The sequence below is a fragment of the Corapipo altera genome, unplaced genomic scaffold (genome assembly GCF_003945725.1).
Source record: "Corapipo altera isolate COAL_440 unplaced genomic scaffold, ASM394572v1 165, whole genome shotgun sequence".
Classification (NCBI taxonomy): Eukaryota; Metazoa; Chordata; class Aves; order Passeriformes; family Pipridae; genus Corapipo; species Corapipo altera.
This window is the reverse complement of record NW_020884954.1, coordinates 162069-176254: the sequence shown is the minus strand read 5'-3', so window position 1 is coordinate 176254 and position 14186 is coordinate 162069. Positions and strand designations below refer to the sequence as shown.

Here is a 14186-nt window from a genome sequence, read left to right as displayed (position 1 = left end):
ACTGCTTTGTTAGTCTGAGGAGAGGGGTGTTGGTGTGGTATGTGTATGTGGTATCTACTTCTGTGTATGAAGTAGATGAGCATCTAGGAATCTTCTAAGTTCTCTATCCTCTTGCACTTAAAATGAGAGGTTGCAGGATCTGAATTATCACTGGAATTGCAGTGTTACACTGTGCTGTGCTTGTTGCTTATTTTGCTTGTGTACTGTATAGCCTCTGTTAGAGAGGGCTTGAAGTAAGACCAGTCTCCCTGGTTTCAGAACAGAATTGAATGGCTCAAATCAGTGAGCAGTTACATCCTCATATTATAGTTATATGACAAGTAAAAAGCCAGGCTATCAAGGAATTTAGGCAAATAATATTTGACATCACTCATTTCCTGTATGTTGAGCCCAAGTGGGCTCAGATCCTTTGGATGTGAACCTTAAAAGAAACGGGTTTGGTAGGTTGTTAGCTGTCTTCTTCCTCTGTTGCGTAAGCTGGGCACATCTGAGCTCTCTGACACCTCTGCTTCCTTCTGGTTCCTTGTCCTGAGTGAGAATTCAGAGGAGGCTGAACAAGGGACTCTGAGGCAGCAGGGAAGATGTGGGGACAGCAGGGTGCTCAGCCTGTCTGCTTCCCCTCTGCTGCAGACATGGGATCACTTAAACTCTAGGACCCCTTCAGTGCTCAAAGCAGAGATGATCCAAAACACAGTATGAGCATCTTGCTCAATATATAGCACTCTGAAGAACAAGCTTCTCAATTTTCAGTGAAATAAATATTTAGTTTTGAAAAGGGTGCTCTTTTCCTTGGGAAGCCAAAGCAGTAGTTTGTCAAAAGTTTAAGAGAGTAGGGAACATTTCCTGCTAACGTTGAACAGAGTGGGTGAAATCAACCCATCTGTCTGTACATTTTCCACTCCCCGTAAATCCTTCCATGCCCTTTCAGCATCGCTGTCCAGTTGTGGAAATACAGCTTCAGGAGATAACATTTTTTGGAAGTGTAGTCAGTTCAGACATTCCACATGGATGTAGTTATCAGCACGACTGAGAGAAAAGCAGAAGTGGCCCAGCATGATCTGATGTTAATTCCTCTGTTTCTTTTGAGGGGCTGGGGGAAGGATAGAGGGAACATTTTTCTTTTGTGGGCCCAAGTCATGTCATTACACATCTTGGTGGGCTTTAATTTGAGAGACTGGTCTCATGATCAGCTCATGTCTGAGCTAAGTCCATGCTTCTCTTGACAAGGATGGTCCTGCCCCTCTTTAGAATCACATTGGCAATCTTATGGCCATGTGGTGAGGCTGACTTGACCAAGAGCTTCCCCTCCTTGTTCCCTTCCCCTGACAGATGTCCAGGGATAGAGACATCTCTGTGGGAATGAAACATCTGATCACAGCAGAGTTTCACGGTCGGCTCAAAATCACAACCGGTCAAAATCCATCAGTTTTAGGTTTCAAAAGAAGCCTCATGTTAAATCACTCAATCATAGGCAAGGAGTGGCTTGAGTCACTTAGCCTGTGTTTCAGGACATGTTTTACTTTGTGGTTTCTCCTCCCCCAGGTGAGGACACCTAGAGAGCTGAGGAATCTACCTCTTGCCTTCTTGACTTCCAGTCGGATGACTTCCCCTGTGCACAGGGGGGTGGTAATGCAGTGCTGCTGTGCTGGATTATAACCTTAGCTGGAAAAGCTGCAGACTGATGCAGTTCCTCCAAAATGTTGAAAGATGACTGTGTGCTAGCAGGCTTCCCTCCACATGAGATAGTTTGTTGGATTTATGCTATTCTATAGACCTCTCTTAGGGGATCCCATGTGTTTGAAAGCAGAGGTGTCCTGTAGAAGTCTCTGCACTTACACTGCTGTGAATTCCAATTTTGGCCAGGTATAGTTAGGACACATGCAGTTTTTCCCTAGACTGTACTACACAGGTCCATTCTTCAGGGATTTTTGGTCTTGTCTGGGTTGTGCAGGGCCAATGTGCAACTTACTCATCTGAAAACTGGGAAACGGTTCTATTTAGTTACTTGAAGGTTTCCGGAAAACAGCTAGATACGCTCTAAATTGCTCATGGGATTTTTTTGGGGGGTGGAAGGAAGGAGGATGTTGCATGTTAGTTTAGCTGTGCTTCAGTTGCAAGTAACACACAGCAAAACACAAGATAGGAAACTCGGTATCCTTTTCCTCCGAGGATGCAGGCGGCTTCCTGTACCTAAAAGACATATAGCTGTGTTCCAGAACTGTTCTGTCCTTTAATTATTCCCAGGTTACCAGCCCTTTTCTCTTCCCCCCCCCCCCCCCCCCCGTGTGCAAAACTCTATGTCCCTCAAAACAGGAAAAAAAAAACCAAAACAACGAAGCAATCAAAGCACAAAACAAATCAAAACCAACAGAAAACTGGAACTTGTGGTCTGCTGTGCTGGTAGGGTTGAGGTATAAGCCATAGCATGATTATGTGATCAAGAGACAACAAGCCAGACTAAAGTGGTGAGGCAGGAGGAGGAAAAAAAGTTTCAGATATGTGTCATTCAGTTGGTTCTGGGAGAATGCTGTAACAATGAGAGAAGTGTGGTAGCTCTCCAATCTCTAATTGAATTGTTCTTCTATCCTCTTTTCCTTGACTACAGTTTTTCTATTACTCTAATGGAAAATCATACCCCGGAAAGGACATACCATTTAAAGACAGGATCACTTGGGCTGGAGATCTTAACAAGAAAGATGCTTCCATCACTATATCAAACATGCAGTTCCGGGACAACGGCACGTACATTTGTGATGTCAAGAACCCACCTGACATTGTTGTCAAACCAGGAGAAATCCGAGTTAGAGTTGTGGAGAAAGGTATTCACCCTATGTGATTTTTTTTTTTCCTTCAACACCTTTTTTTAATTTTGTTTTATTTTCCCCCTTCCTTGTCTGTGTCGCTTTTATTGGGGGTGGGGGAGTAGCCTGGAGGGAACAATTACACTTTTAATTCTCTTCTTCCACATCCTAATGATTGAACCGATATCTGTCAGCTGTTGAAATAACTGAATGTCATACACTTTTCCTCTATGCCCATTAATTCCTGTGCTTTGAACAATTATTAGCAAAAGCTGGTGGAAGCCTCGATGAAAACCTATCCTCTCATTTCAAAGTCCTGTGAATGTATTTCCTGCATTTTGCTACATTGAGGGCTAGGATGACATTTGAAATCTGGGGAGCAAGGAGACAAAGTGGCAGACTCTTTCCTTTGGAACCCTTCTGGTGCATATAATGGAATACACCACCATAAATCTGGCCCAAGCACCTACTGACAGTGAAATGCTGCTGTCTTCCCTGCACAGGTGTTTGTGTTGGGTGTACGTTCAGTCTCTTCTACTGGGATGTTCTTTCAGTGGTGATCCTTATAAGCAGCAAGGGCTGGCTACTTGCAGCCACATAAGGCTTCTGGTTAGCATTTGGCAACATCACTCCCAGTCCAAGCACTTCCATTCTGTGTGTCAGTTTGGCTCTTTATTTCCCTTGATCATCCAAAACGTTTGATTGTTCTGCCTAAGCTGGAGGTCAGCCAAAGTGAGATGCTTCCTGCAATGAAATGATTCTTACAGTGATTGGATTTCCAAACTCATAATTGAATGAGGACAAGAATAAATGTTGAATTCTCAAATGGCAGTGCTGATGCAGCTGTTTCATTAGATTTTAGTATGTTAGGGAAGATACCTATGTGTATGCTCTAATTAGAATGGTGCTGCTGCTATAGCAGGTGTGTACCCCTGCTCATGAGGTCATTCCATGTTCCTTTGTAGGCAAGGTCTGTATCTAACTTTTCTCTTCATGGAGCAGTTTGAGTTGGATGGGACCTCTGGAGGTCCGAGCATCACTTAGAACTTTCTCTTTCTTGGAAGTTTGAAGTCTGTATAAAACAGGGGCAGTTTATTTTCTCACAGTGCATTGGTGGTCACCAGGAAGAAGCAGTAAAGCAACTGCCAGTTTGGCAAAGTCAGGCTGTTCTTGGCAAAGCCTCTTCAGATTTTAACTCAGGTTAAGCAAATGAAGACTGACTTAGGTCCACTAATTCAGCTGATATTTTTTCAACAGACTTGCACGCTGGCTTCCCCATAGGTGGGGCACGTGGACAAGAAGATCACAGTGATTGTGGAGGAAACCCTGTATTCGAAATAGTTCTCATCCTGAGAAAAATGCTGCAACAGTTGTCTTCGAATTCTTAAGAAGACTGTGAAAACAGGTTTTCAAGCTATAGCTGCAATGCTGTCTTGCATTCTGACTTCACCTGAAAGTACTGCTCCTGTAATAAATAGGTTGTAACTCTGGTTGTGTTCGAGACAGCTGGTGTTGCCTGGAGGTTGTTCATCTTTGATCTGAAAGCACATGGGGGGAAAAAATGAGAATTGTGTGAAAATCTTTATACTTAGGAGCAACGGAAACTTCCCTTTCCTGCCTGTTTCATAAAACTGATGCTAACACGCTTTCAGCAAAAATGGAAATTGCTTTGAATTACGGTGATAATTAGTGGAAAGTGTTCTCTGGATGGCTGGATTTTTGGTTTGTGTTGAACTGTTAGCTGAAATGTTAGCTTTCAGAGCTGGTGTTCTGTTATGTAGCTGGGAGTCTCTGTTATAATGAAGTCATTGGCTGCTCTGGAAGTACTTATGAGGAAATCATGTAACTGGAATGCTGGAAAATACAGGAAAAACATGGGGGCGAAACATTCTTTAGCTGAACTAAGTGATCATAAAATTGTGTGAGCTCTTCTGTAGTCTGCTGGACCGTGTTCTGAGAAGCAATAAAGCCACACTCTAGTTTCACATGCAAACAGTTGCTTTTTTTTTATATGGTCTTAATAACCTCTGTCAACAGAATGTAACTGCTGTCTGTCACTCAGACTCAACGAACCAGAAAACCCCTGAGTCAAAGTGACAACACTATCAAATTTTAACATCCTTCTTCCAGCAAACACTCTGCTCTCTAGTTTTGGATTGTTACTTGATTTCTTGCTCTGAAAAAGTGTGTGTGTTTTCTTTTGTGGTGTTCAAGGCAGCAACTGCTCTGCTGACAGAAATGCATGTCTGTTTTCATGCTTTTGCACTTTTGGAAAGGTGAAAAAGCACAGAAAATAGGGAACTCCTACTTTTTATGTGCCTCAAAATAGATTTATTTTTGCATGGGGCTCAAACACAATCACCTGAAAGTGAAGGTTCTGAAAAGAAGAGATGTCTTCTTTTGAGTTGTGGCATTCACGTCTTCATCTGTAATTTCTTAGAGGCAGCTCTTCTCCTGAAAGTCACTGAACCCAAAAAGAACAGAACTAAGTGAAAGCCCTGTTTTCTTAGTATGATGTCCCCACTTCAGGGTACTGCTCCCTTCTACATAAGTGTGTCAAAATGGGCTTGGTCAACAGACTGCAGACTGGCTGGGAAGGGCTTGAATATACTTGGTCTGTGGTCCTTGCTGGAACAAGTCTGGCAAAGAATGAGTAAGATGATTAAGAGACTGAACCACCTTTCATACGAGGAGAAATGGAGAGAAATGGGGCTGTCCAGGCTGCAGAAGAGAAGAAGGGGTGATATAGCCTGCAAAAGAGAAGAAAGGCTCAGGGGAACCCTCTCACCAGTGTTTATGTACATTGATGGCATCTAAAGAAGACTGAGCCAGGCTCTTCAGTGGTGCCTGGTGACAGGACAAGAGACAGTAAGTGTAAATTGAAGCTCAGGAAATTCTGTCTGAGCTGAACTCCATGTTTTCACTGCGAGTGAACACTGTAGTAGGTTGCCCAAAGAGTCTCCCATCCCTAGGGACAGTCAAATCCCAACTGGACAGTGTTGAGCATACTGAGCTGCCTGATCCCAATCTTGACAATCTCAAGATGTCCCTTCCAACCTCACCAGTTCTGTGATAACCAGACGAAGGTGAGAGGAAATCTGAGACAGATTTTTCTATATAAGTTGTTTTACCTGTTGGGTCTTCTGCTGATTCACTTGTACTTGGTGCAAGTAGCTGGTACAGCTTGGAGTCTTGTAAGAAACCCTCTGGCCTAAGGTGTTCCTTGCATTAAACACGGTGCAGGGGGAAGGAAAGGACTTTGTTTCTTACTGGGAGAAGCTATAATGGTAGTCTGTGTATTCTTTATCTTGTGGGTCTTTTGTACTCATTCTCTTCTGACTGACTTTTGTTTCTGACTGCTCTTTCTTGACCTACATTCCCCTAAAATAATATTAGGGAAAATGTGAGTAAAGCCATACTGCATTCCTCTGCGTATGTTTCTGGTATTGTCCAGTGATCCTGATGCAAGAAGGAAAAAAATGCATCCATAAAAATGTATAGAGCTGTATTTAGAGACACCAGAATGATGTAAAAACATTAGTAAGAGTGATCATGGGTAGGAACTGTGCTGTCTGCTGCATGCTACCTGGAGAACACCCAGCCTTCAGTGGGTTAGCAACGTGCTGTGTTCAAATCTGCTTTCAAGCGTGCCTGCCTTTTCCTGTTGACCTTGGTGGGAATTTGCAGATGGATGTAAGTTCCCCCCCCACAGCCCTTCAGATACAAAACGAGACAGGGTTGTCCTCGTTGTCAGCTGTGTTCCCTGACACGTAAAAATTCTCGGTTCCATATGAAGGCAGTTCTGAAGGACGGTGGCACTGAGAACGCTCCCGGTGCGTGCTCTGTTCACACACTGCTCTGCTGGCTGCCTGCTGCCACCGCCTCTCAGGCTGCAGGTTGTGATTTCTGGATACTACACACACTTCTGTTGCTGAGGGAATGCAGAAGAGTTGAATGTTTTCTCCCTTCTCTCCCCAGACAGCCTGCCTGCGTTCCCCATTGCCACGGTGGCGGGGATAGCCATCGGTACGGTTACAGGTCTCTCATCGCTCATCTCTATTGTCGTGTGTCTTGTCATCAGAAAGAACAACTCTAAAAAACGATACTCTGGGTAAGAGATCTCCCTCCTCACCCGTGGGTGATGTGAGGAACAGCAGCAGGAGCAGAGGGAGGGCTTGAAGGGGGGTAGGAGTTGTTTCGGCCAAGTCTTGGCAGCCATGGCTACAGATAGGGCATGGCCATGTGGAGCACTGATCATCTGCCTTTAATGAATTATCTTTGTACTGTGCTTGAAAAGGCATACTGACCAGGAGTTGCACCTGAAAATCACTAGATATTGAAGTTGATCCCCAGCCACAGGCATATATGCCCTAAGAACATTTAATGCAGGATCCCCTAGCTCTGGTCTGTTCCCCTTCCCTCCAGCTCTGCTTTCCCTACCACCCCCAAAGGAAAAGTGCCATATGTGCACTTTCAAGGAATGCTCTGTGTTGAGATTAGGGCTGGATTTTTCAGTCTGACTCCTAAACCTGGAGTATACTTGCCAAAACCCCATTCATCACCACACTTCAAAGTAAGGAAGGAGTAACCACTCTGCATCCGTTCTCATTCACTGTCTGGTTTTTGTTAACTGTTCCCATCCCTGCAGGGTTTTTAGTGTTAGGAGGGTAAACCCAAAGTGTAGCACAGTCCTTTGCATGGGCATATGAAAAAGCAACAAGAACTAACAAAGGCAGACTTGAGTCCTGTGGTGATGAAGCTTGATACTGGTGGAGGAGGTGCTTCCTTTTTTCTCCTCTCTAATTAGATGGTAATTTGCTTCTATAAGAAAGAATGAAAATTATGTATGGAGTCTTAGAAACAAACCCCAAACTTATAACTTTCTTCTGTTCTTTCCCCAACAAATATTCCTGCTTGCTGCAGGTCCTTTGGGTTGCCCTTGGGATAAAAGAAAATAACTCCAAAAATAAACTTGTGGGGATTTCCAAATTAAACTTTGCCCTGTCCTTTTCCCAGTTGGAGAGCTTAGAGAAAGGGAGTTGGCTATTGCCCAATGGTAAGGCTCAATACATCAAAGGCGGCTGTGTGTGCTCAAAACTGTGTGGAAAGCCTGGTTTTCCCTCTCTGCATGTGTCCTTCCCCTAAGAATTGAGAAGAAGCCTGCAGTGTCATGCCCCAGCAGTGTGCCTGAGGTGGCCTGCTTGCCTTGTGTCCCACTGACCTGCCCTCCAGTGTCTTCCTGCTGGAGGACACGCGCTGGTGCCGAGCCTGGAGCAGTAGTTCATGCACTGTGATTTCTTGTAGTAGATTTAACTGCTCTCTTGGGAAAGTAACCTCTGAGGTTTAAATACTGCTTTCACTGACCATGCCAGCTCTGCATGATGTGTAGAGAGAAACCAGCTGTGCTGTGACCCCTTCCAAACTTATGGACTGTCTTCTATACGATGCTAACTCGGTGTGTGGTGGTGGTGGTGGTGGAGAGATGCACTTACTCCCAGATAACCATTCTGCCTTGAACCGAGGTGGGCTGGGGCCCTGCGCGGCATCTGGAACCCCTGCATGGCCACAGTCTCCATTCATGCTCTGACTTTGGTGTTTTCTTTTGTTTTGTTTTGTTTTGTTTTTTTTCTTTCTGCCTTGGTGTGCTGGGATCGGATCCTGCTTACCTTCCTCTCCTTACAGAGATCCTGATATAGACGCCAGATTGGGAATGTAACAGGGCTGGGTCTTCTCTTCCAGTCCCACTAGACACCATGGTAACTAATCAAGTTGGTGGTTGCTGTTAATACCTGTGTGTGTGTACACGTTTCCTCTTCCTTTGCTGACTAACCAGCTAGCTCTCTACTAACATAACTTCACTGTAATTTGTGCTGGAATCTGTTGGCAAAGGGATGATGCATTTCACTGGGTGCTTGGGTTTCATTGTCTCATGTCTGACTGGGGTGGAGTTTGCTGTTTAGCCCGGATGGTGTCCCTCCATCTCTTCCAACAGTGAACTCACCAGTGCATTGACTAAAGCACAGGAAATTCAGAGCCCTTTCTGTTTCAAAATAAAAGTAAATTCCCTGGAAGTGTTCCTCTGTCTCAGGCAGCTTGGGTGTTTGAAAACTTGGAGGGATCTAAGTACATTAGTTGCTTAAACCTGAGTGATAACATTTAGATAGTGTAGATCTGAGGAATTTTGTGGCCAAAACAATGAGTGATACATAATTTCAGTAACAGAAAGGCTGCATTTTCTCTAATACAGTAGAAACCCCTTCCATGATGGCTGGGGCAGTTTTTTTTTTTTTAAATTCTTAACTGCTGCATGTACGAGGAGCTAAGTCTGCTATGGTTAGACTTATCAAAGGGTAAAAAATGCTTGCCCTGTGAGGATGTGGTCTGCTTAATGTCACTGTCCTCGTTTGTTTGCTTCTGTACTTGCTTTGTAGATTATCTGTCTATGAAGATTGAGGAAAAAGGAGGCCCAGTGGTCAGAGGGTTATGGTAGCAAAGGGAGCTCCTGTGTCTGCTGCCAAGGAGATGGGTAGTTTACTTTCCTGGGTGCTTTGGTACAAGGAGGTAGATCTAGCACTGAGAGACCCATTACTGCAATGCCCAGAAACTACTGACTTTAAGGACATTTGATCCTGTGCTCAGATCTGTGATATCCCTTTCTCTGTCACAGGCTTGCTTTCTTTTCAGTCCTGCTTTAAGCAGGTGGAAAGAAGCAATCAGAGAGTGAAAACTGGCAACCTTCTTTTAGGGCTGTTGGTTCTCACCACAAGACAGTTCTTCTGTTTGAAAAACAAGATTTGCTTGATTATTCAGGTAACCATGAGGGCACATAGCTTAAAATGTCCTGTGGTACTCTTGAGGTGATTGCTCCAGAGACCAGTATCTGCTGTGAGTGGGCAGCATTAATTTGGGATCACAGCCTAACCAAAGCAAGGGAACTAATGTGGAGTTTGGTAGGAAGTACCTTGCTGATATGGAAAGCTGGTGGCTCTTGCAAGTGTTGGCTCTAACACTGGTATCACACTTGACTCAGTAACTAGGACTGTTTAACTTCTAGTTAGAAGATAATTGCCATTTACCACTGTTAGTTGAGTCTGAAGCCCCAGAGAAGAAAACACGTGGGTTGGGTCGAATGGGAATATCTAAGGAACGGGGATTTTGGAGGAGCTGCTGTCCTATGTTAATAGTTGCTCCTTACTAATAAAACTCGGAGGAAGGTTAGAGAAATACCTCGGGAGAGATGGAGAACCGTGCGTGTTTATTTTAGAATCCATTGTGTTCACTTTTACTTTGGCGTGATCTGCCACTCTCATCTTGCCATCACTCGTCTTTTTGGTTTTTTGTTCTGTTTTTTTTTTTTGGGTTTTTTGTGTTGCCTCTTGAACATTGTCGTGCAAACTCTGCTCTGCCACCTCGTCAGCTGCAGTACCTCTGAGAGCTTGATGTCTCCGGTTAAGCAGGCTCCGCAGAAGGCGCCCTCCGACACAGAGGGCCTGGTAAACAGCGTGCCCGCCAGATCACACCAGGTAAACTGCTCCCTGCTGCTTCCCCGAGCAGGATCCTCCCAGAACGTGGGGAACACGGTATGGAAAACATGAAGGCAGGGGGGGATGCGTGCATTAGGTGCTGCCTGTTAAAGTGCTGGGGGGTGGAAGTGTGTGCTGTAAACCAGGGGTGGACAGTAAGCTGGGACTGGTGGACTCTTCTGCAGAAGGCTTAGTGCAACTGGAAGATCAGCATCTTGCTACTAGCTACTAGCTGGGATGGAGTTTTATACCCTTTTAATCCTAAAGGTTGTGATCTTGTGTGTCAGCACACTCAGGTCGTAGTGCAGTGCAGCGTTGGCAAGGATCAGGAGTGGGCAATGAGTAGCTGTTCAGTGCAGAGACAGCATTGTCTACTAGATATGTAATCACCCCATAAAGCTACCTAATCTCTTTCGAGGTTGTAGTGGGGAGGAATTTTGCTCTCTCCTGCTCTGTGGCGTGTACCCCCTTCAGGGGGCGACGAGGCAGCGTGGTGCAGACACTGAGCAGCGAGGGTCAGTTTGCAGATGGCTCGTGCTGCTGAGAGCTCTCCTTTGCAGAGCCTCCCAGCTCGTGTGGGCTTGAAAGTGCCACTCTTCGTGCTTGCTGCTGTTGGCAGTCCTGCTGACTTTGAAGGAATGAGCTGTCTCCTGTCCAGAGTTAACATCCCGTGGGAAATTAGTTAGAGGGGAGAGGGCGTGAGTCAGACAGGGATTCTATGCAATGTTAGAAGTGTGCAAGATTTCCTGATTTGGAAGCTGTTTCTTACCTCTTGATTCATGTATTCCCAGCAATTTTCCTGTGGAGGTACGGACCTTGAATGAATTTAAGTTCAAAATGGACTTTTTCTCGATTAGCCACCTTTTGGAAAGTGGCTGCAGAGTAGTGTGTGAAGTGATGGGTTTCTAAATCAAAGTTAATACCTGGGTTCCTAATTTTTCCCGACAAAACAATGGAGATGTGTGTTAATGTGTTAACACTACGGGAAAAAACTTAAATGTGCTTTATCCAGTGAGCTGGATAAAGTCCAAGTCCCTACTCTGTTGGGCTTCTGGTTTGGTTTTGAAATGCATTTTGTTCTGGGCCTTGCAGTATTTCCAGAGTTTTAGCACACAGGCCCACAAAGCTGCCTTCTGACTTGGGAGATCAGTTATTCTCTGAACACAGAGGCTATATACTCAAGTTATAAGACTTAAAGATAAGTTCAGATTTTGACTGGAATGGGTCTAGTAGCAGCAGCCTATAAGGCCTAGATAAAGCTTGTCTTTTCTGCTTCACAGGAGGAGCTTCTAGAATGGGTGAGTGAGACAGGTGCTTCCCACTGTTCCCCCTTCCAAAAAAAAAAAAAAAAAAAGGTTTTGTGGGATTTATGTTGCAGTAGGTGTTGGAGTTGATGTCCCTAGGTCACAAGACCGAGATGTTTTGTCTATTTACTGTCCTGGTATGAAGCAGTACATGGAAGTGTCCTGACAGCTACAAGGATTAAGAGTTTTGCTGTTCTGCACTTACATGTTAAAAGACTTTAATGTTTTGGTGTGAAAATTTGCAGTGTCCTCACGTTCCTGTGTCCTCAGTGTTCTGGGTCTCAATGTACTGAAGGAACATGTCAGAGTAAATCTAAACTATGTAAAGATAACTCAGGATCAGTGAGCTTTTGCCCTTCTGTAGTTACTCTGCTCTGCTTATTCCTTAAGAGGGCCCTCCAGGGTCTTCCTGCAGGTAAGTTCCTAAAGAAAAATCCAGAGTGTGAACACTACTGATCTGAAAGGAAAAATACTGCAAATGGCTTTTTGTTTTGTTCAGTTTTTTAGATTTTTAATCTCTTAGGCAAAAAAGAGTTTTGTCTGGATTTTCTTTTCTTGGCAAACATTTGTGGCAGCAAGTGGTTCCTCTGTCTTCTGTTAAACGTTTGCCCCATTTTACAGAACAAGCAAACAAATTTACTTTTCTTTAAAAACATCCACAATGAAATCAGGGTAGATCAGATTTTGAACAGAATGTTTAAATCAGGGAGAAAACTAAATTTCAGTTGCATTTCTATATTTCACTTATATTTTTAACTTCTAGCCTTATTCTTATAAGGGTCAAATCAACATATTTGAAATCTAGCATCAGGTATGAGCAAAACCCAGTATTTCTTGGTAATCAAGAAATTAGTTGCAGTATCCAAGCTTTTGAGGTGTTGTGTAGGTGAAATGCAGATATCCGGATTCCTGGAGTTCCCAGAAGCTGCTTGCTGATTCAGGCACACTCTTGTCTCTTGGAATGCCTGGCAGTTTTACACCAGTGGTTCCCACAGTCACTGCTGTGGTCAAACAGCAAAGGCCTGTTGGTCTTCCTTGGAGCCTTTCTCTTGGTGGGATGTGTAGGAAGTGACTGAATGCTTCGTGCTGGAAAAGAACTGTGAATACAAATACAAACCCCCTGCCTCTGCAAGTTAAAAACAGTGACAGAGGTGGTCACTCTCAAAGAGCGGCATTTAAATTGATTAAATTAAGTTCATTCTTTTTTTTATTTATGTGCCAGTTTAAGTATCAATGGTGGAGTATTTGTCCACATCACTTCTCAGCTGAAAGTGCACTGAGGCTGCATTTCCTTTGTGTGTTTTGAGTGTAATTTAATCAGGTGTGGACCTTGCTTTCTGGAGTGCCCCAGAGTGCTGAAAGCATGCAAATCTGATTCTGTGAGTGCTCAGCTGATTGAATCAGCCCCACTTGTTTTCACTGTGCCTTCCTCCTCCTCAGGTACGTTCTGTCCTGTCAAATCTGTGTGTGGTGTTTCTTGTCCCTGCCATCACTCTGTAGTGACTCCTGTCCTACCATGACCATTATTTGAAGGCCAGAACTACATGTATTTCCCACATGGACGTCCTCTTTTAGTAAACTGGGTTGCAGCAGTCAAACAGGAAGGCAGATTGTCCCAAAATGTGCCAAACTCCAAGGTGGCTGTCACTTGTCTTTGTGCTTTGCAAGGAGCTGAGTGTTCACTCCTGGGCAGGCTGAAGGACACTGATGCTCAAGAGTGACGTCCACAGAAGGCATTTCTGATGTACAGAGCAGGTTGGTGCAGAGGTCCCTGAGCAGGGAGGTCTCTCAGTGTAGAATTGGGGAGCACTGAAGCTGCATTAACATCTGCTACAGAAGTGCAGATCTCTGGCTTTGCTCTTTCTGATTTAAGATAGATAGATAGATAGAGCTCAAACACAGGCTGTGTTTGAGCTCTGTTCCAGGCTTTAAACTGGTTCTCACGACCCCGACCCCGAGAAGGAGCAGTTCATAGTGCCAGGAATCTTGATTTAAATTTCAGATAACTTTCCTGGAGCTGGAATCTGTGGTAGTTGGAGCAACTCTCAGAATCTAGAGAATTTGAAAATACTGTAGACTCCTGTTAGACCACGATGGTCTAACTTTGTAATTCCTTTTTCTTTGCTGTAACTTGCAATTCATGACTGCTAACAAACCCTTAGCAGGTGCTCCTGCTATTCTTTTCCCTTCAGTTCTAAATGGAAAAATTACAAGGCTCTGGGAAATGCTGGTTTTGTGTAGCAGTGCTGGTCTGTCTTCTGGTTCTGAAGAGTCAGGATGAGCTTATTTGGGATTAGATGAAAGTTCTGAATTGTTTAGACTTTTTTTTTAAGTGGCCCTGAGTTAGTTGATTGTAGTCAGCTAGAAAATCAGTTGGCAGCAAATAAAATAGATGGAGCATTGCAATAAATCCTTGGTCCTCCTTTGCCCTTTGTTAGCTAACCTACCACTTACTGAGGTGACTGACAGTGAACATATTGAGACAGTGGTAGCTTGGTTTGGGTCAGGTGATCAGGCCAGTCAGTCTCTCCACCACCACCTAACATTCTGGTTGCAGC

At 44.3% G+C, this 14186-nt stretch overlaps 1 protein-coding gene across 6 annotated transcripts in view; it reads left to right on the top strand.

The window, feature by feature from the left end:
* MPZL1 (myelin protein zero like 1) overlaps window positions 1-14186 on the top strand; it is a 33879-nt gene that overhangs the window by 15121 nt on the left and 4572 nt on the right. For 5 of the 6 annotated variants that reach the window (XM_027663524.1, XM_027663523.1, XM_027663525.1 and 2 more), the window contains 3 exons: window positions 2606-2819; window positions 6780-6912; window positions 10219-10324. In XM_027663524.1, the coding sequence (XP_027519325.1) occupies window positions 2606-2819; window positions 6780-6912; window positions 10219-10324 (453 nt within the window). Of the gene's footprint in view, window positions 1-2605; window positions 2820-6779; window positions 6913-8483; window positions 8558-10218; window positions 10325-14186 lie in introns of all 6 variants that reach the window. The other variant, XM_027663526.1, reaches the window with a different exon arrangement.